This window comes from Chionomys nivalis, chromosome 3 (genome assembly GCF_950005125.1).
Source record: "Chionomys nivalis chromosome 3, mChiNiv1.1, whole genome shotgun sequence".
Classification (NCBI taxonomy): domain Eukaryota; kingdom Metazoa; phylum Chordata; class Mammalia; order Rodentia; family Cricetidae; genus Chionomys; species Chionomys nivalis.
The window spans coordinates 77121774-77147921 of record NC_080088.1 but is presented as its reverse complement, the minus strand read 5'-3'; the positions used below and the strand labels follow the sequence as shown (position 1 = coordinate 77147921).

At 39.4% G+C, this 26148-nt stretch overlaps 1 protein-coding gene across 2 annotated transcripts in view; it reads right to left on the bottom strand.

The window, feature by feature from the left end:
- Positions 1-3715: 3715 nt before the first annotated feature.
- The window catches only part of LOC130872205 (sperm-associated antigen 6), a 51392-nt gene continuing 28959 nt past the window's right edge, over positions 3716-26148 (bottom strand). Inside the window, exons 5-11 of one of the 2 annotated variants that reach the window (XM_057766070.1) lie at positions 19691-19896; positions 18085-18258; positions 17041-17193; positions 15428-15619; positions 10742-10858; positions 10059-10204; positions 3716-6270 (exon numbers count right to left, since the gene is read on the bottom strand). In XM_057766070.1, the coding sequence (XP_057622053.1) occupies positions 6201-6270; positions 10059-10204; positions 10742-10858; positions 15428-15619; positions 17041-17193; positions 18085-18258; positions 19691-19896 (1058 nt within the window). In that variant the 3' untranslated portion in view covers positions 3716-6200. The remainder of the gene's footprint in view (positions 6271-10058; positions 10205-10741; positions 10859-15427; positions 15620-17040; positions 17194-18084; positions 18259-19690; positions 19897-26148) is intronic. The other variant, XM_057766071.1, reaches the window with a different exon arrangement.

Below are 26148 nucleotides of genomic sequence, written 5' to 3'. Positions count from 1 at the left end.
GCAAATGGATGGAAATAGAAAACACAATCCTGAGTGAGGAGGTTAACCCAGACCCAAAAAGAGGAATATGGTATGTACTCACTCATAAGCAGATTCTAGCCATAAACAAAGGACATTGAGCCTATAGTTTGTGATCCTAGAGAAGCTAAATAAGGAGGTGAATCCAAAGAAAAACATATATTTATCCTCCTGGATATTAGAAGTTGAGTCTCTTTTCTTCTGCATGCTTTTGGTACCTCTGTCAATCATTAGGTGGTTATATCACCAGACTTAGGTGCCCCATCAGCCAAGTTCAGCCATCTAGTCTCAATAAACCAATTAAAGGAGCCAAACTAATCATGAAAAGCAGTAAAAGCAGATACATTCCATGTGCCCACATGTGGAACAGGAACAAAGAAATCTAGTGATTCTCCACCTCCCTTCAGGGTCCTGACACCAGGGTAGGCTCACATAGAGAGTAAGCAAGGGATTGGTGTGGCGGCGTCCCTCCCTACCACCATCTCAGCCCCATGTCTCTATGTGGACGATCTTTCCTTCAGAGTCTTCCAAAAGTTTTCAACCTTTTCCCAAGTGACCCATTTTCAATCTTTCTCTAGTAGATAAGTTTCTTCTCTGGAGACCCCAGAAGCTTCAGTCATTCCCTTTCTCAGCAGGAAATTCCTGGGGGAGTTCTAATTTCTTGAAGTTATGAAGTGTGTTTCCATTGTATCTAATTTATTTTGTCAATATCTTAAAGTTTTCAGTACAGAGGTCTTTCCCTTCTTTGGTAAGGTTATTCCTAGGGTACTTTTATGTTTTATTTTTCAGGCTATTATGAATGAGATACTTATCCTATATTTTCTCAGCAAGTTTATTATTTGTATATATGAAAGCTACTGAATTTCATATACTGAATATTTATTGAAACTGTTTTTTTAAGTTTAACACTATTCTGGTGGCAACATTAGGGACTTAGTACAGAATCAGGTCATTTGTTAATGGGGATAATTTGGCTTCTTCCTTTCCTAGTTTTTATATTTTGTTAGTTTTTGGAGAATTTAATACAATGTATTTTGACCATATTCTTTTCCGTCCTTCAACTCCCCCTATCTCCTTCCCCACCTCCCTGCTCATCCAATATAATTTTTTTCTCTTTCTTTCTTTAAAAGAACAAGAACACAAGCCCCCAAAAAACTAAGACAAAACTATGTAAAAGCACACAAAAGCCAATGAGTACAGTTTGTGTTGGCCAAACACTCATGAGCATGCAGCCTGCCCTGGAATGTGGCTGACGTATCCAGTTTCACTCCATCAAGGAAAACTGATTTTTTTTTTCTCCCCAGCAGATGTCAGTTTCAAAGAGCTTCTTGTCCAGGGGTAGAATTTTGTACCACTTCTCTTTCTCCAATCTTGGATTTTTTTTTCTGGCTTGCACTTATACGCATTTCGTTCATGCTGCCACAGTCTCTGTGAGTTCGTAAGTGCGACAGACCTTTTGTATCTGGAAACTGCTGTTTCCACCACCACTGGCTTTTCTTCCGTGTAGACCCCTGAGCCTTTAGGGTAGCAAGTTGATAAAGACATCTGTGTAGGGTTGAGTGCTCCAAGGCCTCTCACTGTCTACAAATATTCTCCTTCCCCCAACTCCTCCCAAATCCATCTTCCCTTCCCAACCCAATTCAACCCACTTAACTATTTTGGCTTTAAAAGAACATTAAAATACCAAATAATCCAATTAAAAATAGGATACAGATTTACACAGAAAATTCTTACCAGAAGAATTTCAAGTGGTTTAGATACATTTAAAGAATTGTTCGGCACCTTTAGCCATCAGGGAATTCAAATCAAAATGACTCTGAGATACCATATTACACCTATCAGGATGGTTAAAATCAAAAATACTGATGACAGTTTATGTTAGAGAGGATGTGGACTAAGAGGAACATTTTTCCACGGATGGTAGGATAGCAAACTTGTATAGCCACTTTGGAAATCAGTATAGCAGTTTCTCAGAAAATTGGAAATTAATCTAACTCAAGACCCAGTTATACCAATCTTGGACATATACCCAAAAAGATTCTCAATCATATCACAAGGACACTTGCTCAACTATGTTCATAGTAGTGTTATTTGTAAATGCCAAAATGTGGAAACAACCTAGATGCCCTCAACCAAAGAATAGATAAAGAAAATGTGGTACATATAGCACAATGGAGTACTACTCAGCTGTAAAAAAACAATGACATCATGAAATTTGCAGGCAAATAGATGGAACTAGAAAAAATAATGCTAAATGATATAATCCAGACATGGAAAGACGAACATGGCATGTGCTCATTCAAAAGTGGCTATTAGTTGTAAATTAAAGAATAATGAGGCTACAATCCACCGCCCCAGAGAAGCCAGGAGGAACCTAAGAGAGATGCATGTATTTCGCTGGGAAGATGAAATACGTGGGATCTCCTGGGTAAACTAGGGCAGGGGATGGATGGAGGTAAGCGAACATGAGTGATCAGCTTGGGTGGGTTGGGGGCAAGACAGATGAGGAATAATGAAAGATATATCTTCATAGGGGGCTTCTGGGGGTTACAGAGAAACCTAGTGCCAGGGAAACTCCCTGGAATCCACAAAGATGATTCCAGCTAAGATTCCCAGCTATAGTGCAGAGGGTGCCTTCTCTTGTAATCAGATTTGTAACTCTTCTAAATGTCCAGTAACTGATGTAAGTAGATGAAGAGATCCACAGCCAAGCATTAGGCCAAGGGCCGAGTCCTGTTAAAGAAAGGATTGTACAAGCCAGGAGGTCAAGGTCATGACAGGGGGATCCACAGAGACAGCTGACCTGAGCTCTTAGGAGCTCACCGACTATGGACCAACAGCTAGGGTGCCTGCAAGTGACAGACATAGGTCCTCTGCATGTGTGACAGTTGTGTAGTTTGGTCTGTTTGTGGGTCTCCCAGCAGTGGGATCAGGACCTGTCCCTGGCACTTGAGCTGGCTTTTAGGAACCCCTTCCCCGTGCTGGCTTGCCTCATCCAACCTTGATGCAGGAGGATAAGCTTGGTCCTACCTCAACTTGATATGCCATCCTCTGCTGACTCCCATGGAAGGCCTGCCCCTTTCTGAATGGACATGGAGCAGTGGGTGGGGAGGTGGGAGAAGGGAGGTGGGGTGAGATGAGGGAGGGGAGCTGTGGTTGGTATAAATAAATGAAAAAATAAATTAAATGTCTTGAGGAATGCAGACCTTTTCAGTTCACAGAAATATTATATAGATTTGTGGTGGCATCACTTAACTACCTGTCAAGCTCTAGACTCTTTAAACCCCATTAATCAATCTTCGGGATCTTATAAGAGAGGGCTTTAGAAACCAGATGAGGCTCTTTACTCTGTGGAGTAATTTTGAGATCCTCTAGTCTGTCTCCTTTCACAGTACACTGTGATAATTCAGAAAAGTAATGCGGAGACTTCACCATGGTCTGAAAGTTGAATCAGTCCAATTCATCCAGGTGCCCACAAGTCCTAACTTTCAGGCAAACCTGATACCACTTCTAACTAAAATGTGCTTGCTGCAATCCTGGCTAGCACTGGGAGCAGATGAGAATAGAACAATGACATCTGGATTATTTAAACTATACTGTGCATGCCAGAGACATCTGGAAATTTAAGAACTCAATGTAAGTTAAAAAACACTTGAACTTCTTTATATTTAAAATATTTTATTGTATAAATATCCATTCCAAACTCCCTTATGTTCTTATTTTTCTCAATCTGACATTTATCTGAAAATCTACTATAGACAATACACCAGTCATGAATGAAAGAAACACAGTAACATTTTATATTGAATTTTATATTAAATTATCCCGAGAAAATATCTTTATCTAAGTCCACTGAGATAAACAAGAGAAAACGTGAAAACTCTGTGTTCTACTAAACAAGACTCCTGTGACTCTAGGGAATTTGATTCCAGTCCCACATGCCATGAGCACACCTTTACAGCGTTCCTAGCTGTACAGAAAGACGCCAGAACATGCCAACTTGTTAAAGACAATTCTTTGCTGTGTCGTGATATCTGGAGTGATTGTTTAAGGTTTGTCTTCTTCTTTTGCATTAAACCTTTTAAAATTTTACTTACTCAAGTTTGCAAACTCAGTAAAACTAACTCTCTTGATTAGGGTTTCTATTGCTGAGAAGAGACACCATGATCTCGGCAGTTCTGATCCAATGACATACCATTCTTAGAAACTTGATTTCATTGCTCAAGCCTGGTCACCCTGCCTATGGGTATGCATAGCCATGGTCCCCTTAGTGTCAGAGGCTGACAAAATGATTTGAGGATAAGAATTAACAGTCCAAATGTCACACATAGTATTAGCATTAGTGGATTAAGGGGAGGCACTGGCTAACTAATGCCCAGATGGTCAGATATCAGAGAACGAACGCTATGTGAGAAAAATCACACAATCATCTAAAGTGGAATGGTCACAAACCCTAGAGACTGTCCTACGTGTTGGACCAGTAAGTCAGATCATGACTGTGTTAAAGTTATGCATAAGGTATTTTTCTGATGACCAGAATTAATGGACCAGTCCATCAAGGACTCTGACATGAGTATTTCACCCATGATAGTAGTTTCGCAAAAGGAGAATGCCTTTTAAAGGTACTTCATGATTAACTGAGTTTCATCACTGAGTTGAAATCTCTGCCAAAGTGAAACTCAGTAAAAAAGCCAGAACTCATAGTACTGACCACAGCTCTCTAACGAACAGCAGGGACTGAGGTCAATATAAGCGTAATCTCTAAATAGCCTTCACCACCATCCACATACATGAAGCGTTATATAAAGAAAGGGGCCTGACTCAGAAGGAAAAGTCTTAAAACAGGGAAAAGAAATCCTTGAAACCTCAGATGCTGTTTGGATTCCTAAAAGGGCAGTAGTCATGCACTGCTGGAGAAATCAAGGGATTACATTTACCGTGCAATGACTAGCAATTCTAGTTTGACATAAATAAAAGATAGGTTGGAGAATGCTGGTCATAAAGAAGTTTTAAAGTTTCCACAAAGTTGTGCATTACTAAAAAAAAATGAAAGCAGAGATGGGTTCGGAAAAATGTCCAGACGTAATGAACAGTTTCCTTTTGATGAAAAATCGAAGATTGGGGGAGTCCAAAAGGGAAACCTGAAGCTAGGCTTTTAGGACAATCCCCACTGTCCTAAAGGTTGTCTAGGCTGGCCTGCACCTCCTCTTCAGGCCTCCTGATGAGACCTCTGTAAGCCCAAAGATACAAATATACTGACCATCAAAGACTCCTAACTCCAAAGACAGATTCCCAAAGTCAGAAAATCATTAGATATAAAAAACAAAAAGGACAGTTCTAATGCTGTTTTTAACACTTTATTGAAATCTTCTTTGGCCCCATTACTGAATCTAATAAAAATGAATATAAAGTCTGAGCCTGATATATTCTGCTCAAATTACTTAAATCCCTGAAAACATGACTTCTGAAATTTGGTGAAGTGAACCTAGGACAAGGACAATGAAGGCAAATATTGCATGTTTTGTCCCTGCATATGGATCAGGAATAAGAGACTTCTCACCAGGAAGGGAGAGCACAGGTACCAGAGAGTAATGCTGAGAACCCTTCAGTGAGGACCCAGAAGGAAAGAGCTTCCCGACCGGTGAGTAGGAATGAGGAGAATGTGCCTAGGTTCTTAGGAAACCTAGCAGGCTCTAGAGCTTCTACTTAGTCCAGTGCGTTTGTGTGACCAGCACCAGAGCCTCTTTTAGGGTTATTTGTCATCAGGGTCACCTTTCAGCTCTTTTCCTTCTAGATGCTTTTATGTAACTTGAAAGGCAAGTTTTCCTTGCCTATGTATGAGAAAATGGCCAAAATAGCCTAAGCACTGTTGAGCGGTATTTCTCAGCTAGTTGGAGGGAATGTTTATGCTGTTTATATGTGGTTTTCTGCAGAACGATAACAAATGTGTTAAACCTTTTAATGTCTTCAAGACTATCTTTAGAGAAATTCCTATGCATGCAATGACTATGGCTAGCCCTTCGTATATTCCAGCTACTAATTCTTAAACTACTACATACATTTAGAAAACATTATCCAAAGGTATCTCACACTGAACATAGCTAGAATGTACTTTCAAAAAACTTTAACAATCACTATTCATACTCTCCTGGGAAACTGAGGAGTATAAAAGTATGGTTTGTTCAGTTGGTAAGTGGCTGGTAGCTGTCCACCCTCTGTAGAAGAGTATCCGAGTATCCAGGTGAATAGTACCTGAAAAAATAAATTTGTTATTAGATAGGGAAATTTTTCAAAGGTGGACTCAAGAAAGTCTACATAAGAACTTGCTGAAATAATATAAGTAAAACCTCATGTATGGTCTTAATCATTACATGCTTTATGCATACGGTTAGAGACAACAAAGAATTTCACCTCACAACACTGTACTTGAGAGAGAATAAAACACTTAAGAAATATATATAATAACAACTTAGATGCTTTCTAAGCAAAACCTTCAATCCATGTACAAAATTTCACCTCAGACATTGTTTTATCAATTGAGTAATTTTACTTTTTTCTTTTGATTTTATGTGTATGTGTGTTTTACCTGTATGTATGTATACATATGTAAGTGTGTTTTACCTGTATGTATGTATACATATGTAAGTGTGTTTTACCTGTATGTATGTATACATATGTATGTGTGTTTTACCTCTATGCATAGATGCATACAACTTCCGTGTCTCATGCCCTTGGAGGCCTGAAGAGGGGATCAGATCTTAAAGCATTGGCCTGGAAAATGGCTGCAAGTCACCATGTGGGTGTTTAGAATTGAAGCCAGATCCTCTGTAAAAGCAGCCATTGCTCTCAACTGCTCAGTCAACTCCATAATGTTACTTTAAAAGAACAATAGCTAATAGATATTTTATGTTAGACTATATAATTTATCATTACTAATCAAATTCTGCATTCAAGCCTTGTAAATCATTTCTTAATATATATTTTAATTATACCTGGTCACAATTCACATTAAATAACTATTTCACAAATTACTTTTAAAATTACTAAAATATAAACTATGTATACATCGATGTCCATACATATACCCATATACAGATACATACACACACATATATACATAGTGATATTAATTATATTTTTAAATTGAACATTTCATAAAAGATTAGCATTTTATCTTGGTTTGGACTTGATTTGGCCGCTTTCAGCTAACTTTACCTATGCCTACTTAAAAATTTGTGAATAATATTATACTAATTTCCTCCATAATTTGTTAAATTACCATGGCAAAAATCAATAGCTGTATTCTTTTTCAGTAACATCCTTATACACAGTCACGGTTAAACATAACATATACACATCTAAAGAATGTTTCTCACAAGGCCTTCTACCTTGGAAAATGGCTTTCAGAAGTGGGTTCCTTCATGCAGTCTTGCACTTAAGGGTCCCCAATTATTTATTAGTCTGAGTTAGTACAAATTTTAAAGCTTGCTTCAATCTCCTATGCCCCTTATAAGTGCTTTTGATGTAAACAGATACTTTATTATATAACTACAAGAGGCAAATTTTCTATGATCTTTTTAAGTTATGTTGTTTAGTATGGTACCCACTGTCCACACAAAGCTAAGGAACACTCCAAACAACTGGTCTACATGAGAAACTGAATACTTTGTATCTAAGTTTTAAAATTGATAATGCAATGATCAGAAAATATTTATATGTTGTAGCTTTGGCGTTTGTCCTGGAGCTAGCTCTGTAGACCAGACTGGCCTCGAACTCACAGAGAACTGCCTGCCTCTGCCTCCCAATTGCTGGGATTAAAGGCATGTGCCACCACCACACAGCAATAACTTTTTTAATTTGGAAAAAAAAATCAGTCAGTATGTTCTGGTCATAGTTTCCACTCCAACTCATTCAAGAGCCTTCTCACGCTTCTACCTACACAATCCCATACCCCTTTATCTTGCTTTAAAAAAACAGACAATACAGCTCCGTTGGAAGTCAGTGTGGTGATTTCTAAGAAAATTAGGAAACAATCTTCCTCACGACCCAGTAATACCACTCTTGGGTATATATCCAAAGGATACTCAATTGTGCCATAAGGACATGTGCCCAACTATGTTCATAGCAGCATTGTTTGTCATAGCCAGAACCTGGAAACAACTTAAATGCCCCTTGATTGAAGAATGAATAAGGAAAATGTGGTACATTTACACAATGGAGTACTGAACAACAGAAAAAAATAATGACATCTTGAAGTTTGAAGGCAAATGGATATAGCTAGAAAACACTTTTTTGAGTGAGGTAACCCAGACCCAGAAAGACAATTATCACATGTACTTACTCATAAGTGGTTTTTAAACATAAAGCAAAGAAAACCAGCCTACAAATCACAATCCCAGAGAACCTAGACAACAATGAGGACTCTAAGAGAGACATACATAGATCTAATCTACATGGGAAGTAGAAAAAGACAAGATCTCCTGAGTAAATTGGGAGCATGGGGACCTTGATAGAGGGTTGAACGGGAGGGGAGAGGCAGGAATGGGAGCAGAGAAAAATGTAGAGCTCAATAAAAATCAGTAAAATTTAAAAAAAGAAAGAAAGAAAAATATGCCCACATTCCCAAAAAGTGGATTATGGATGTCTGTCTTTGTTTAGTGTGTTGGTTACAAGGCATTATGGACAATGGTCAGAAAAAAAGCTAAACAAAGGAGATTAGATTAAGGGTCTTGTTTTGAAAAGAAAAAAAGGGGGGGGGGACTGCTTCAGGATAATATTTTTGTACACTGTAAACATTGGCCACTCGTATTGGTTTAATAAAACATTGATTGGCCAGTAGCCAGGCAAAAAGTATAGTTGGGGCAACCAGACTAGGAGAATTCTGGGAAGAGGAAAGAAAGACACAGTCACAAGCCACACACAGGAAGAAAGATGAGAATGCCTTACTGAGAAAAGGTACCAAACTATCTGACTAAACATAAACAAGAATTATGGGTTAATTTAAGTTGTAAGAGCTAGTTGATAATAAGCCTGAGCTAATAGCCCAAACAGATTAAAACTAAAATAAGGCTCTGTGTGTTTATTTGGGACTGAACAGCTGTGGGACCAGGTGGGACAAAAACTTTCATCTACAGTTACCCATCACTTTTGGCTCTTATAATCTTGCTTACTCCTCTTCCTTATACATCTCTGAGCCCTGAAGGGAGAGCCTTAATGAAGACATCCATTTACAACTGAGTGTTCCACATCTCAGTCTTGGTCCATTGTCCAACTATGGATCCTAGAATAACCTATGAGTCACTTTTTCACATATAAATTTTGTAATTATAATTTTTATGTGAAAATTTTTCAGGTAAATTTTCCAGTAGAATATGCTCTCTGAATTAAGGTACAGTATAAATGGAAAAAAATATTATAAAAACATAAAGTAACTCAACAAGAATTTGTCTCGTTGACCATGTGCTTTGCTTTACAGAAGTTTGTCAGTTTCAGGAGGTCCCATTTATTAATTGTTTTTCTCAGTGTCTGTGCTACTGGGATTATATTTAGGAAATGGTCTCCTGCGCCAATGCATTCAAGTGTGCTTCCCACTTTCTCCTCTATGAGGTTCAGTGTGGCTGGTTTTATGTTGAGGTCTTTGATCCATTTGGACTTGAGTGTTGTGCATGGTGATAAATATGGATCTATTTTCATTCTTCTACATGTTGATATTCAGTTATGCCAGCACCATTTATTGAATATGCTCTTTTTCCATTTTATGTGAAAGTCATAATCTATCAACCTGTATAGCAGACATTCACAATTTCAAAGCAATTTAATTTGAACTCTGCATTTGGGTATTTAGTAAAATATATATCAAAATAGTATGCACATGTGATAAACAACATTGCAGACTGACTGAATGTGTCAATAAGAACATAATCTAATTGTTTCATTTGCATGAGGTAAAAGGGTCTTGTGTAGAATTTCAAAGTCCACATATTTACACACTTGAATACTGAAAACACTGCCATACTGAAATTCCCAGTCCAGCTCCGTACCGTACTATTTCCTCTGGGTAGCAGTTGTTAATGCTGTTGATGTATTCCTGCAGGAGAGAGCCAGGTTCTGCTTTTATCTCTTGCACCTTTTTAAGTCCTCCACTAGTTACAAAAAGCCGCCGAGCTTTGCTGTCATGAGGCAGCACCTTAAAGGGAAAATGCACAGACAATCACATCTTCCTTCGCAAGCTAGCATTTTACTACTGAAAATAACTTAGTAGAGAATTTACTCTCAGTGTGTCTATAACAGAGTAATCCAAATCTGCGGGTAATGGGAAGTAAAACAGCTCCTTTTAAAAGTCTATCAACTGTTCATGTTGTAGAAATGGAATAAAGCAATGAACATGAACAAAGTTAGTGCTATCCACTGCATACATGAAGCTTACACTCCAGTCTCTCTGCCTCTACAAAATAGAGGCAGGTTCTTTAACAAGGTAGAAGGGTCCCTCATAAACATCTAGTACTCATCCTGGATCCCCACCAGCCAGTCATGAACTGCAGCAGTTGTAGTAACTCAGAGCATGGGTGTTGTGGCATTGCTTGCCTTTGCCCGTGCTCTTCCTTCTCTCTAGAATGCCTTCCCACTACAGGAACTCATCCTCCCCTGCCTGGTTAACTCCAACTTGTTATTTGCGGCAGTAACTTTAAGATTTTCTTTCCTTCCTTGCAGGTATGTTTCTTACCTTACTGAACTGACCAACAACGTGTTTTAGGATATTTGGAGGTGCATCATATAAAAATGGCTCGAGGGCTGGGAGGTAGGTGCATTTTTGAAGAATATTCTTTATGGCTTTTTTACTCTGTTGAAAAACAAAGCAAAGTGCATATAAAATCTTAACAATCCATAGCCTATATTCTTACTGCAAATGAAACCAGTTTACTGGCCTAACCTGCAGAAGTTACATTTTCACAAAGAGTTACAATAAAAACTTTTGACTGGTTTTTAATGATAGAATACCTTGGCAGTTATCATTGTGTTAAATCTTAAAACATAAAGTGAATTGTTACGTTAGTTACTTAGGGTTTCTAATTAAAAGAGACACCATGACCACAGTAACTCTTACAAAGGAAAACATTTAATTTGGATGACTTACAATGCAAAGATTTAGTCCATTAACATCATGGTGGGACATGGCAGCGTGCAGGCAGACATGGTGCTAGAGAAGGAGCTGAGAATTCTACCTCTTGATCCAAGACAATAGGAAGTGAACTAAATTAAATGTAGCTTAAACATAGGAAAACTCAAATCCTGCCTTCACAGTGACATACTTCTTCCAACAAGGTCATGTCTACTTAAACAAGGTCACACCTCCTAATAGTACCATTCTCTAAAAGCTTTGGGGACCACTTACATTCAAACTACCACAGACCTCTAAAATAAAAACTTTAATCCTCTAAAGAAAGAGAGAGAGAGAGAGAGAGAGAGAGAGAGAGAGAGAGAGAGAGAGGCACTAGAAAATGGAAAGAGAGAGAGGCACTAGAAAATGGAAAGACATTCCATCTGCATGAGCTGGTAGAATTAATATGATGAAAATGGCCATTCTAGCAAGAGCTATTTACAGATTCAGTGCAGTGCCAACCAAAACTATCCTATAACTCATAAAGAACCACAAAAAATCAAAGCAATCCTAAGGAAAAAAAATCTGGAGGGATTACTACTCCAGAACTTAAGATATATTACAGAGACATAGAAATAAAAACATAAAGTTTTGGCACAAACATAGACATACAAACTGATGGAGCAAAATAGAAGAGCCAAACACGAGCACACATAACTTCAGCCACTTAGTATGTGACAAAAAAAAACAAGCTGAAGAAAAAAAAACATCTTCAATGAAAGGTCATAGGAACTGGATGTCTACACAAAGAAGAATGAAATTAGATCCATATCTATCACCTTGCAAAAAAAAAATCTCCACACTGATCAAAGACCTAAATGTGAAACCCAAAACCACTAGAAGAAAACATAAACAGAATCCTACACAATAAAGGTGTAGAGAAGGGCTTTTTGATAAGTCCCATTTGCTCAAAGGCGAGGGCCAGCAGTGACAAGTGGGACTTCATAAAACTAAAAGGCTTTTGCACAGATAAAGAAATAATCAGCCTGATGGAGAAGAAACCCTCATAATGGGAGAGAATCTTTGCCATCTATGCATCTGACATCCAGAATCTGTAAAGAACTCAAAAGAGAAAAGAAAAACAAATATCCCCTTTGAAAGATGGACCTGAAACCCGAACAAAGGAATCTCAAAAGAAAAAACTAAGGAGGCTAAGAATTACATCACAGAATCTGCATTGTCCCTAGCAATGAAGGAAATGCAAATCAAAACAATACTGACATCCCATTTATCCCAGTCAAACAGCAAAGAGCAACAAAACAACCAACAACATCCGAGACTGGGTGTGGGGAATAGGGGAACCTCATTATCTGCTGGTAGAATTGCACACCAGTGCAGCAGTGTGGGAATTAGTGTAGACAATTATCAAAGGCTAAAAATAAATATACAATATACCCCAGCTATGCCACTCCTTGGCATATACACCAAGAACTCAAGCTCCTGTTCCACAGGTAACTTCAGTCATGTTCCCTGCTGCCCTATTCACAAAGTTAGCAAATGGAAACCACCTAAATATCCTTCCTTTGATGGATGGACAGTGGAAATGTGTACCTATATACTATGGAATACTATTCAGCTGTAAAGAAAAATGAAATCATGAACTTTTCAGGTAAATAGATGGTACTAGAAAAGAACATATCAAATGAGGTAACCCAGACCCAGAAAGCCAAACACTGTATATTCTCTCTCACTGGAGGCTGCTGGCTCCAAATTTTCAGATTTAAGTGTAGTCCTCTCTGCTCATCAGGACCTTCTCTATGTAACAGAGACCATTACAGAAAACAACAACCAAACAAAATGCAGAGTTTGTAGCCCAGCCACAAAGGATACCTCTACTCCTTCACCTAACACTTGGGGAATATTATGGAATGGGGGGGGGGGGTATAGAAGGATTGTAAGTGTCAAAGGATAAGAAATTTACTATGAGATTGTGTCTTCTAGGAATGTCAGAAGCAATAGTCATGAAGTTCCACCAATGTGACTACCTAAGCATCAGCCAAACAAGGACAATAGGCATGTTAAAGTGGACAAAGGAAAGCCCAGGAGGCATCAGCCCTACATGAAGAATTATAAGCAGCTAAGAAGGCTGAGAGCAGGAGAAATGGTCTTCCCCAAGTAAGGGCACACCAATTGGTTATCCCATACCAAATGGACAGCTCTAAAGACATATATAGGAGTAACATAAAGAATAGGTGAGCAGGTTATTATATTCAGGAGTATTAATGTATATACATATGCATACATGCATATAACAACAACTAATGAAAAACAGAGGTCATGAATTAAAAAAGAGTAGAAGTGCCTATGAGGTTTATAGGGAAGAAAGGGAAGGCAGAAACTATGTAATTATAATCTCAAAAATAAAAGAAATAATAAAATACAAAAAATGACCCAGTTTTAAGACACAGGGATTTTAATACAGTGGAAGGCTTTTCTAGCATGAGCATGAGACTGAATCGTGTAGAAGACCCAGATATTAACCCACAAACCTATGAACGCCTGATTTTCGACAAAGGAGCTAAAAGTATACAATGGAAGAAAGAGAGCATCTTCAACAAATGGTGCTGGCAGAACTGGATGTCAATCTGTAGAAGAATGAAAATAGATCCTTATCTATCACCATGCACAAAACTCAAGTCCAAATGGATTAAAAACCTCAATATCAGTCTGAACACACTGAACCTGATAGAAGAGAAAGTGGGAAGTACTCTACAACACATGGGCACAGGAGAACACTTCCTACGTATAACCCCAGCAGCACAGACATTAAGGGCAACATTGAATAAATGGGACCTCCTAAAACTGAGAAGCTTCTGTAAAGCAAAGAACACTGTCATTAAGACAAAAAGGCAACCTACTGACTGGGAGAAGATTTTCACCAACCCCGCCACGGACAAAGGTCTGATCTCCAAAATATATAAAGAACTCAAGAAACTAGACTTTAAAGTGCTAATTAACCCAATTAAAAAATGGGGCACTGAACTGAACAGAGAATTCCCAACAGAAGAATTGCTTTTGGTCCCATTGTTTTATCACAGCAAAAGAATCCGTAACTAAAATAGTGGCACGCTTTTGGCCCAAAATGAACTTTAGCATAGCCTTCTAGTTTGCCAGAATAACAGATGAAAATATCACAGGACAGTTCTTAATGTTTTCAGATACACTTTTCCTCAGTATAGTACTGTCAAATCAAGCAGAGTTGACCGAACTCCATCCTAAATCTATAAAACAACAGTTGATAGAATCCAAGAGACTATAGAGAAGGGGGAGGAGAATGGTGGATCCCCTACAATAAGATGCTCAGGGGAATTGAAGTCTGAGGAAGATTCTGCAGTGGTGTTTTGTTTTGTTATGGTTTTTGGTTTTTTTTTTCGAGACAGGGTTTCTCTGTGGTTTTGGAGCCTGTCCTGGAACTAGCTCTTGTAGACCACGCTGGTCTCAAACTCACAGAGATCTGCCTGCCTCTGCCTCCCGAGCGCTGGGATTAAAGGCGTGCGCCACCACCGCCCAGCCTCTGCAGTGTTAGTATCAGGACTGACAATGGTTCTTTTTTCGGTTTAATATATAGAGAAGCTACTAAAAGCAATTAACTAATTTATAGTAAATAAGACACATTTGATAAACTAAAACACATTAGGAAGGAAATCTGGGGCTAATGAGATAGCTCAATGAGTCAAGATACTTGCTGCCAAGTTTGAAAACCTGGGCTCAGTCAGCAGAGACCCACATAATGGAAGGAGATAACTAATTCTCACGTGATGTTTTCTGGCCTCCCCGGGTATACCATAGTATGTGTGTGCCCACAAATACACATATGCTCAAATAATCAGATAAACATAATAAAATTTTAATAAAATAGCATGAAAATAATTCTTCATAGGAAATACCAACAGAAATATAGTCTAAAAAACATTAATTTTATAAACAACTTGATATCTTTAGAGAATGAGGAAAGTGATCTCAATTCTTTTAATAAATTTCTATTTCTTTTTTCAAGACAGGGTCTCTGATAGCACAGATTGGATTTGGAGTCACTCTGTAGACAAAGATGACTGAACGCTTCCCCTCTTCCTGTCTTCAGAGTCCTAAGATTGTAAGAGTGTACCACCACACTTGATTTTAAATTTGTATTTCTTGATTTAGAAAAACCATATTATCCATCAGAAAATGAAGACTTTAAATCACATGTTAAGAAAAAAAAACTAGTTCTATCTAGCACATCTTCCCAGAGCATAAAGACTAAACACTCACTTTGACCTGCAAGTCCTCGGAGCTCTCTGGGGACATGTACAAAGAAAGCAGAACCGGAAGAGTGTTTGTGGCCGCAACAGCCCTGGCGTGCTCTGGCGTGTGTCTTCCCAGCTGTCCTAAGGCCCAGGCGGCAGCAGCCTTAATGTGATCTTCTGGTTCTTCTGAGAGGCAGATTGATAACTGGGGTACACCCTGCCAGGGACCCAAAGAGCGAGTGTTATACGTAAATCTAGAGCAGACATCAAAAGAAGGCATATTGACCTTCATTCCTTTCTCCCGAATGACTCAAGAAATAGGCACATCATAATGCCTCCTGCCATTTAAGCCAACGAACTGGCTAGAGCCAAACTGTATTAATTATCTGTAATAAGCTAACTTAACTATCCTTGTATCTCTAATAGCTTTTACTTCACAAATGCTACTGTGATCAACTAAAACTATTGAGGATCAGAAAACCTTTCTTTTTGCTTGTTTAAAAAGTTAACAAAGGGGGCCTGAAGAGATGATCCAGCACTTAAGAGCACTGGCTGTTTTTCCAGAAGTCCTGGATTCAATTCCCGACAACCACGTGGTGACTCAACAGCTATCTACAGTGAAATCTGATGCCCTCTTCTGGTGTGCAAGCATATATGCAGATAGAGCACTCGTGTACAAAAAATAAATAAATAAATCTTTTTAAAAAGTTAACCAAGGACTGAGAATACAGCCAAGAGCCCTTGCCTAGCATTTGTGCAATACTGGGCTCAATCTTCATCAGTACACACACACACACACACACACACACACACACACACACCATTAATTTATTTTTACCAATTACAGTAAATCTGAAAGCAACATGATGGAGTAAAATTTTAATAATATGAGCAAGTGGACTATACCCCATTAATATCTTTCTTGAAGTAACACATATTTATTTACTTTGTTCAACTTAATTACAGCTTTGCTCATCCTAACAAGCTTGGATGCCTAAGTAGGAATGAATCCTTTTGTTATACTAGTAGAATATGCTTATATTTTATATCATAAGCATTAATGTTAACTAACTAGTAAAAACATGACTACCTAGAATACCTCAAATATATCACAGCTTTTGTATCAAAGGAAAACAAATCAAATTCTAATTCCAGACTCTTGGTGAGCATATTTTTCTAATTTGATACTATAGTAATTACCCCAAATTCAGTACCCCCAAAAAAAATCCTCTCAGTGTCAGAAGGCCATGGCACCAGGCAAAGGTTAAAATTACTAGGTTGCAGTTCAATTTCCTAAAGAGACCTACTAATTTTTTTCATTTGTTCCTTTCCTACAACTGTGTATTTCATCCACCAATACATATACTTAACAGATAAACCAGATAACAATATTTAAAGGTGGTAATAATTATTGATTCCAGAAACTGAATAAAACAACATTGTCAGTTTCCCCATGCTTTCTCCAAGGTTTACTCCCGGAAATATACTAACAAGCACTGAATTCAACAGTGAACTAATTGGGAAAATGGGTGATCTTTTTGTTCTGCTCAGTTAGATTTTCTCCTCTGATGGAGAACATCAATGTACCGTTCCACCACAGAACAGCTGACTACGCCACCGGAAGTGAAGAGCGCACACCTTGGAAATGATCACCGCCATGGCCAGGTTCTCAGAATGAGCAGCCACGTAACCCAACAACATGATGCCGGGCAGCCGTATGTTCCCTTTGCAGAATCCGATGCAGTCAATCACAGCAGCCACGCCTCCTGCGTTAACAATCAGCTGTGAGAGCTGAAGGGAAAAAAAGCCCAGATAACACAAGATGATCTTTAAATATGGCCTGACCACACTTTAATTTAGGACTTAAAATACAACTGACAAAATTGAACTATGACGTAGAGAAACTCTTGTACTTCCTAAAGAGATACACAAGTATAGCACTCTTGCTGTTTACAGATACACGCGCTGTGAGAACCTTATTCTGTGGTTCACTTTCTTCACATCAGTGGAACCAGGTTTGCCTGTATGATGGATGTTAAAATCCTTCACCTAGACCCGAAAATCAGAGCTAGTTTATAACTAGCTAATTATTCAGCTAATATTAATCACTGAAAACTCCGACATTAGAATATTCTAACCCATTGCCCCTCTGCTGGCAACGACTAGTAAGCTGCGTGCACTTCGATTATGGAAAGTCCCATGCAAACAAAGATAAATGAGACACGAGGACTAATGTGCGATAAAAATTAAAACTGTTAAGCAACACATGCACAGAAATGATTAAAATTTCAGCATCAGCACAGGCTTTCTTTGTGTTTATTTTTTCCATGTAAATCTACAGAACTGATACAGGCCAGGAGATCTCTGTGGTATGAACCAGCCTTGTTCCTAGCTGACACACAATGACAGAGGCCCACAGCCCCTACACCTAGACATGGAAAGCTAAAAGTGATTAGCTGGATGTTAAACTCCAACTACACTAACACGACCCCGTAGTTCTCGCTGGAGGGAATGTCAGAGCCTGCAGAACATTTAGCGACGGACAGAGAACTTTTTGATTGTCCCCACCTGGGAAAGGGCACTGCAGCCATCGAGTCGGCAGAGGCCAGGGACACTGGTACTCACTAGAACTAAGTATATTGCATCCTGAAGCACAATTTTTAGTTGTTTGTTTGTTTTTACCTCGGGTGTATGTTTTGCAATCTCTCTAATTAAAGTGCAAGCGTTTTTCTTCACGTATTCATCTTTGTCCTTCAGACAGGTGAGTACAACCGGGAAAATCTCCGCTTCAACCACCATCTCTGCCAGATCCACCGAATGTTTTGCAATCTGACTGAGAGCAGAAAGGACCTGGCGCTGCCGAGCAAAAATAAAATGTAACATTAGACATCATATGAATCCAATTGTGCGCCTTATAATTCAGATGTAGTTTTAAAGGATTTATAATATTCCCATGCAGTAGTGCTGTTTTTGAAGGCATGAAGAAATTATGGGGAGCAGCTGATGAGGCATGGCATTGTGTGGCAGGGTTGGAGCCTCCCTGAAAAGAAACAAGGAGGCTATTGGTGAAGGCACAGCTTCTGCTGCAGTGGAAACCTTAGGACTGAAGGGGTCATGGGGCAAAGCTGAGACTTGGCACCATGTGGCAGGGTCAGAATTACTGAAGAGGCCGGGAGAGGCCATCAGAGAAGGCACAGCCTCAGCTACAATGGAGACGCCAGCATACTGGAACTACAAAGGACAAGGGCAGGTGTGGAGTGAAGCTGCCCTGAGCCTTGGAGACAAGCTGTGTGTGCTGCAGATGACAGAGCTGGAGAAGAACCTTTGGAAACCAGAAGATCATGAGTGGACCAGAGATAGCAGGCACTGAGTTATACTGTTGGAGTTTGGTTTTGCTTTGATCTGATGTGCTCTGGTTTTTCCATCTTGGAATAAGAGAAAACATTTTTCACAGGAGCCCAGAGTTAAGAGACTCTGGATTTTTAAACTGCCGAAATTTCTAAAGATTATGGGACTTTAGAAATTGTACTATATTTATAATACATTATTAATTAATTATTTATATAATTAATTATAATATTAATAATATTATTAATATAGTTATTAATTATAATATTAATTAATGTTAAATCTTGGGGGCGAACAACAAAGAAAAGGTGATGGTTTAGAGTGATGTATTTATACGTCACAGATACAAGTACGAAATGTCATAGTTAGCTTCAGCTGTCAACTTGACACAAACCCACAGTAACCTGGGAAGGGGAAACATTAAATGAGGAAGACATTGGGTTGGCCTATGGACATGTCTGTGGGGCAGTTTCTTAGCTGCTAATTGATGAAAGAGGCTTCAACCCACTGTGGGCGGTGCCATCCCTAGGCAGGTAGACCTGGGCTGTATAAGAAAGGGGCAAGCCAGGAAAGCAGGCCAGTCATCAGCTTTCCTCTGGGGTCTCCACTTCAGTTCCTGCCTCCAGTTTCCAGCCTTGAGCTCCTGTCCTGGTTTCCTTGGTGATGGACTCTTAACCTGTAAACTAAACAAACCCTTCCCCCACATTGCTTTGGTCGTGGTGCTTTTATCACAGGAACAAAACAAATCCCAATCATATCTTTACTGTATAATCCTTACAGCATTATTTTCACATATTAAAAGACCAACTATAATATATCTGTATGCTTTCAACTATATTTACTAATTCTTTTTGCTATATAACAGCAATATGTACATCTTTTCATTTTCTTAGACTATAAAAGCACTGGCTTGTCTGTCTCTTAACCTCATCTTTATTACCTTCAATTTTGCATCAGGGTTGAGGATCATCTGGGCTAAGTGAGCAATGGCTCCTGCATCCACCACCGTCTGTGCTAACTCTGGAGAATGCTTTGAAGTATCACTGAGAGCAGAAGCAGCGATCCTTTTCAAAGCAATTTCTGGCTCCTGGATACAGAGAACTAGAAGAGGAATTGCTCCTGCATCCACCACAGCTTGAGATAATTCTGTGGGTCCAAGAAAAGTTAGTGAGTATGGGTGGCTGAATCTTGGGCAAGCCATTTTCACACTGACGAGTACAGCAAACCAAAAGGATGAGGGTGTATTCGACTCTCTAGACAGCTGAATTTTAAGTCAGTAGATGGAGTAGGTAGGTGATATATGTTTCCCTCACACCCACCAAAGAGAAACAAAAAAGAACTGCAAGCATGATTTGTATAATTCATTAATATAATATCCATAATTTCTGTTAATTATTGACTACTGGGCATGGTGGCACATGCCTCTTTCAAAGGTAAAGAAAGAAGCTCAGGAGTTCAAGGCAAGCCTCAAATACATAGTAAGTCTGAGGCTAGCCTAGGCTACAGGAGGGCCTGGCTCAAAGAGAAAATCATAATACACAGTTCAAATACTGGGCTTAACTCAAGCTGGAACTGACTGGAAGCCTTGTACCTGGGGGCTAGCTCTCATAGTATCAGAAGGTGCTATGTAAGTGGCCAAAAGAAAAAAGCAATCAGCAGTGCCACCAGCTGTAAGCTTGTGAACCACAATAATGTCCAACTCAACAAAATATATTGATAGTGCAATAGCAGTACTGTTATCTTGTGGGTAACCAACAGCTATCTAATTGGATTTCAGGTCTAATCAATATGATGGAATTTATGATAAGTGCTGGAAACCTAAACAACTGGCACTGGCTAGAGAGGTTATAGACCCTAGGCCCTGCCATTTTCCTAAACCAATACAATCTATAGCTATATTCTAAGCACTTGTCCTTGTACTGGGCAGAGATTCATGACTGGTCAAAATACCAACAAAAACTGACCAACCATCAGGCATCCAGCCCCAAATGATACATTCACAATGCAACTCCTATACCTGGGGCTCAGAGGAAAAAAAATCATAGGGGGCGGGAAGAAGGCTTATAAAAGCCAGAGGTTCAGCACATCTGCCGGAAGATTGCATCTTCTAGGCAATCTGTGCCCATGAAACCTCAATGATACAGTTTCCAAAACAAGACCTCCATAATAAAAACACAAGCTGACATACCAAAATGGATAACAAAACATAAATCATCTTTTGTAAAATAATTCTTTCTCTTCATACTTTCATACATGTTATCCTCTGCATGACATAGCAGGGGTAGCTGCACATACAAACTCATAGCAATTATGATAGTCTTTATATACAAGACCTGTGCAAACTTAGTCAAACCAAATCCCAACATGAAGAGGGGAGGGTAGACAAGAAGTCTCAGCCCTAGCCAGGAAGCTATTGGCAATTGATAGCTGCTAGGTGAGGCAGAGATGGTTTTCTTGTAGAATATACCTCCTAATAAGTTGACCATGCTCAGCCAAAGGCCACACATACAGAAATATATGAGCAGTAGAAACTGGACATCAAAGATATACAAAAAAATAAAAGATAACATAAAGTTAGGTGTATATTGTTGTGGAATATTAGTTGAAGATGTGTTACATTAGTTTATGCTGTGGAACATTTATTTAATGATGCAAAGATGTATTTTAAAAGTTATGTTACATTTGTCTATCTCTGTGAAGGTGTCTTTTTTGCCTGTCTAAAATACCTAATTGGTCTAATAAAGAGCTGAATGACCAATAGATAGACAGGAGAAAGGATAGGCAGGGCTGGCATATAGAGAGAATAAATAGGAGAATAATGTGAGACTGATGAGCAAGAAAATGAGAAAAAGAGCAGGACATCAGGGGTCAGCAATCCAGCTACACAACCAGCAACAGAAAAAGAAAGGAAGGAAGAAAGGAAGGAAAAACAAGATGTAGAAAGGAAGGAAGAGAGAGAGGGAGAAAGAGAAAGAAAGAGGAAGGAAGGAAGGAAGGAAGGAAGGAAGGAAGGAAGGAAGGAAGGAAGGAAGGAAGGAAGGAATAGAGTAAGGAAAGATAAAAGCTCAGAGGCAAAAAATAGATGGAGTAATTTATGTTAAGAAAAGTTGGCTAGAAACAAACCAAGCTAAGGCCAGACATTCTCAAGTAAGAATAAGTCTCTGTGTGTTTATTTGGGAGCTGAGTAATGGGCCCCCAAAGAGCAAAGAGTAAAAAACCACCAACTACAGGATATAGAATGAAAGGTTGGTGGATCTGTGAGGAGTTCAAGGAAAGGGTGCATCTGTTCAAAACACCTTGAATGAGATTTCCAAACACACACACACATACACACACACACAAAAAAAGCCTTAAGCAAGGGTGTTTAACGATTCTTTTTAAAGATAATTTCAAGAATTTCTACTACTAGGTCTAAAGAGAGCAGCAAGCAGTTAAAAGGACCCAGGCTTGATTCCCAGTACCCACATGGAAGCTCATACCATCTGTAACTCCAGTCCCAGGGGATTCAACACTCTCTTCTGGCCACCCCAGTACTGCACACATGTGGTGCACAGACACATGGCAATCAAACACACAAAATAAAAATGAAGATTATATTTTTAATTACTAGTCCTGGAAAGATGGCTCAGCAGTTAAGAATGCTCACTGCTCTTTCAGAGGACAAGAGTTCGGTTCCCAGGACCCACATCGCGAAGCTCACAATTCCAGATTTCGGGATCTTACACCCTCTTTCAGGTTTCCATAGGCACCTACATATATGATATATATATACTCACACAGATACGTACATATACATAAAATTTTTAAGAATTAGTACTATATACTAGACATATTCATTTATTCATACTTCCATTGTTTCTATTAATACTCCTATACACTTTTTAAAGTAACCTTTTTAACATTTATTCAGTGTGCGTGCTTGTGCCAAGAAAACCTGTGGAGGTCAGGTGAAAGCTTGTAAATCAGTTCTCTGCTTTGACTATGTGTGTTCTGGTGATCAAGCTTAGAGTGTCAAGCTTAACAGCAACCTCTACCTGCTGGGCCCCAAAACATTACAAATTTAAATGTTAAGAGTTACTCACTGTTACCATTTTTAGATGTCTTGGGGAATGAACTTTCATGAGTAATAATTTTAATCTGACAGCCAAGCATTTTCAGCACAGGAATAGATGACCCTAAATATCCTCATCACTGTGAGTAGAGTACAAAGTCAGGCTACTCCTCCTTGAGCTGCAGGAAGCCTGGAGGTGCGATCTTTATACACTTCTCTGTCTCCAGAGCTTTCCATAATTGTTTCTAACAGAACCATAAGGCTGAATGGCAGCATTTTTAAATAACAGCAACATGTGAAACTGAGTGTTTACTTCATAATTCTCTTAAAATATCTGAGCTATTTGTAGGACTTGCCTGGAGTGTTTTGCTTATTTGGTTCTTTTTCTAACATACTGGTGCTGGACTGAATTGTACTGATTTTGCATCAACAGCTGTAAAGTGAAATAGATCAAAATCTTTACCTTAAATAATCAAAAATCACAGAATAAGCTTAAGGTTTACAAAAGAGAACAAGGTTGGAGGGAGGACTTCAAAGATCAACCACATCATAAAGTTAGTTCCAGCACGAGATGGGTGGGACATTAGAATTGACTCAGTGTCTCACTCAGATGTCACAGAGGAGCTTCCCTTGTGGTAGATGAGTATAGTGAGGAGGTGAGCAGGCCTGCTTTTCGTCCAGCCCAGCTCCCGCACGACTAGCTTTACCCAAAATAATTACACGGAAACTGTATTCTTTTAAACACTGCCTGGCCCATTAGTTCTAGCCTCTTATCGGCTAATTCTCATATCTTGATTAACCCATTTCTAATCATCTGTGTAGCACCACGAGATGGTGGCTTACCGGGAAAGATTCAGCATGTCTGACCTGGCGGCTGGCTCCATGGCGTCTGACCCAGAGAGGAGAGGCATGGCTATTGCCTCACTTCCCTCTTCCTCCCAGCATTCTGTTCTGTTTACTCCACCCACCTAAGGTCTGGCCTATCAAATGGCCAAGGCAGTTTCTTTATTAACCAATGAAATCAACACAAAACAGAAGACCCTCCCACATCAGATGAGAGCTAACAGAGAACTACAACTGGACGGTACGCAGAGACCAAGAGACTTTGGAATGCTGAGTCCCAAAGGGTGTGTCCTCATCAAACCACTCTCTTCAGGGCTTAGGGAACTATGAGGAAGAGGAGGCAGGAAGACTGTAAGAGCCAGAGGGGATGGATGGCTCCAAGGAAACAGGGTCTTTCATACATAACAGACTGCCGCAATGTGAACTCTCAGAGACTGTGGCAGTGTACACAGAGCCTGCACAGGTTCAAGTCAGTGGAGTTCTCGCTGAGATACCGAAGTTGACAAGAGCTCCCATCCCTAACCAAGAAGCTATCTCCAGCTGTCACCTGCTTGCCAATGAAAACCCAGTTTTCTTCAATGGAGTCTCACTGGGATATAAACCACACTTAAGGGCTGACCTCATGCCCAGCAGTAGGTGGCCAACAGGAAATGAACTCAATGTTATTTTTGTAGACTACTGTCTCATATTGCTTTGCTTGGGCATTTTTTCCTTACTTGATTCCTGCTTGAATATTATGGTTTCCAAGTTTGTGTTTTTATGGGTTTTGTGTGAGTGTCTTGTGCTCTTTCTTTCTCTCCTTCTTCCTTCCTTTCTTTCTTTCTTTTTTTTTGTTGGTTCTGGTTTGTTTGTTTATTTGTTTGTTTTCTAAAGAGAGAGAGTTGGATGGGTGGGGATATCAGGGGGATCTAGAAGGATCATGGGAAGGTAAACTATTACTAGAACATTTGGTATAAAAATGTTTTTAATAAAAAGAATATATAAAGAACTAACTCGTGTAGGCTGAAAAGAAAGACAAAGCATAGAAGAATGCCTCCATTGTACAACCTTGGATACAACTTTATGCTTTCATTGAGGATAGATACTGGTCCCACTGTCAGGGGTCACACAAACAGACTAGGCTACACAACTGTCACCCACATAAAGAAGGCCTTGTTCAGTTCTAAGCAGGATCTCCAGTTGTCAGTCCAGAGCCCGTAAGCTCCTGCTAGTTCGGGTCAACTATTTCTGTGGGTTTCCCCATCATGATCTTGACACACACACACACACACACACACACACACACACACACCCTGTGCCCCACGCCTTGCTCGAATAATCCCTTCTCCCTCTCTTTGACTGGACTCCAGCAGCTAGCTCCTCCTGGTGCTTGGCTGTGGATCTCTGCATCTGCTTCCATCAGTTACTTGATGAAGGTTCATGATGATAGGGTGATTAACCAAACATCATTCTTCTGGTCCACATCCTGACAAGACTGTGGTAACAACAATCAAAGAACTAAACACATGCAACAATGTTGAGACCAGCAATTCACTCAAGGAACCACTACAAACATTGTAACTCCAAGAGTCTCTATCTCAATAACACAATATTTCCTGAAGCAAAATCATAGAAGAAAACTTCCCAAATCTAAAGAAAGACAACAACAGACATGCTAAGGGACATGAGGGACATTCACAAGGACTCAACCCTACACAAAGAATTAAAGGCAACTAATCAACACGGGGATCAGAAGAAACAGTCTTTCTCAGGGAAGAGCACACAAACTGGTTATCCAGTACAAAATAGTCAGGTCTGAAAACATATATACAAATGACATTATACAGACCAAACAGGGCATGCTTACTTTTTTTTGAAATACATACGGATATACATAACTGTATGTAACAATAATTAATGAGAAAAGACACTGTGACTTTGAAAGAGAGCAAGAAGGGTTATATGGGGACAGCTAGAGGGAGGAAAGGGAACACATGCCTGGTGCTGCAAACCTAGCCAAGAACCCAAAGATGGAGATATGAGAACATACTACTACCATGTTCCTAAATTCTATCTCCTGAATACTTGTCTTTATCCCATAGGTCATTGCAACTCTCATTCCCTCATCAGGGTGAGTTCTTTTTGAAGATTCTACTAGAGAGATCCACAGCTGGTCAAAATGCAGAGGGTAAGTGGTCATGGAATACCCAGCCCCATGTGAGACATCGATAACACAACTCTTACACCTAAGGCTCAGAGAACATGATAGATGAGCAGGGAAACAAATTTTAAGGGCCTGATGAGCAGATGACTGCTACAAGACAGTATCTTCTGGATAGGACAGGGATGCTGGGTCCATGAACTCTCAACAAGACCTACAAAGGCCACAGCAGTTAACATGCCAACAGGGATGGAGGAAAGTTTCTCAAAGCCCACCCTAGATTATAAACTGCAGGATTTTAATGGGTGTGAAGGAAGGAGAGCCAGTTGTCTTCAGGGACTAGCTCCCAATTCTAAATAGTCAA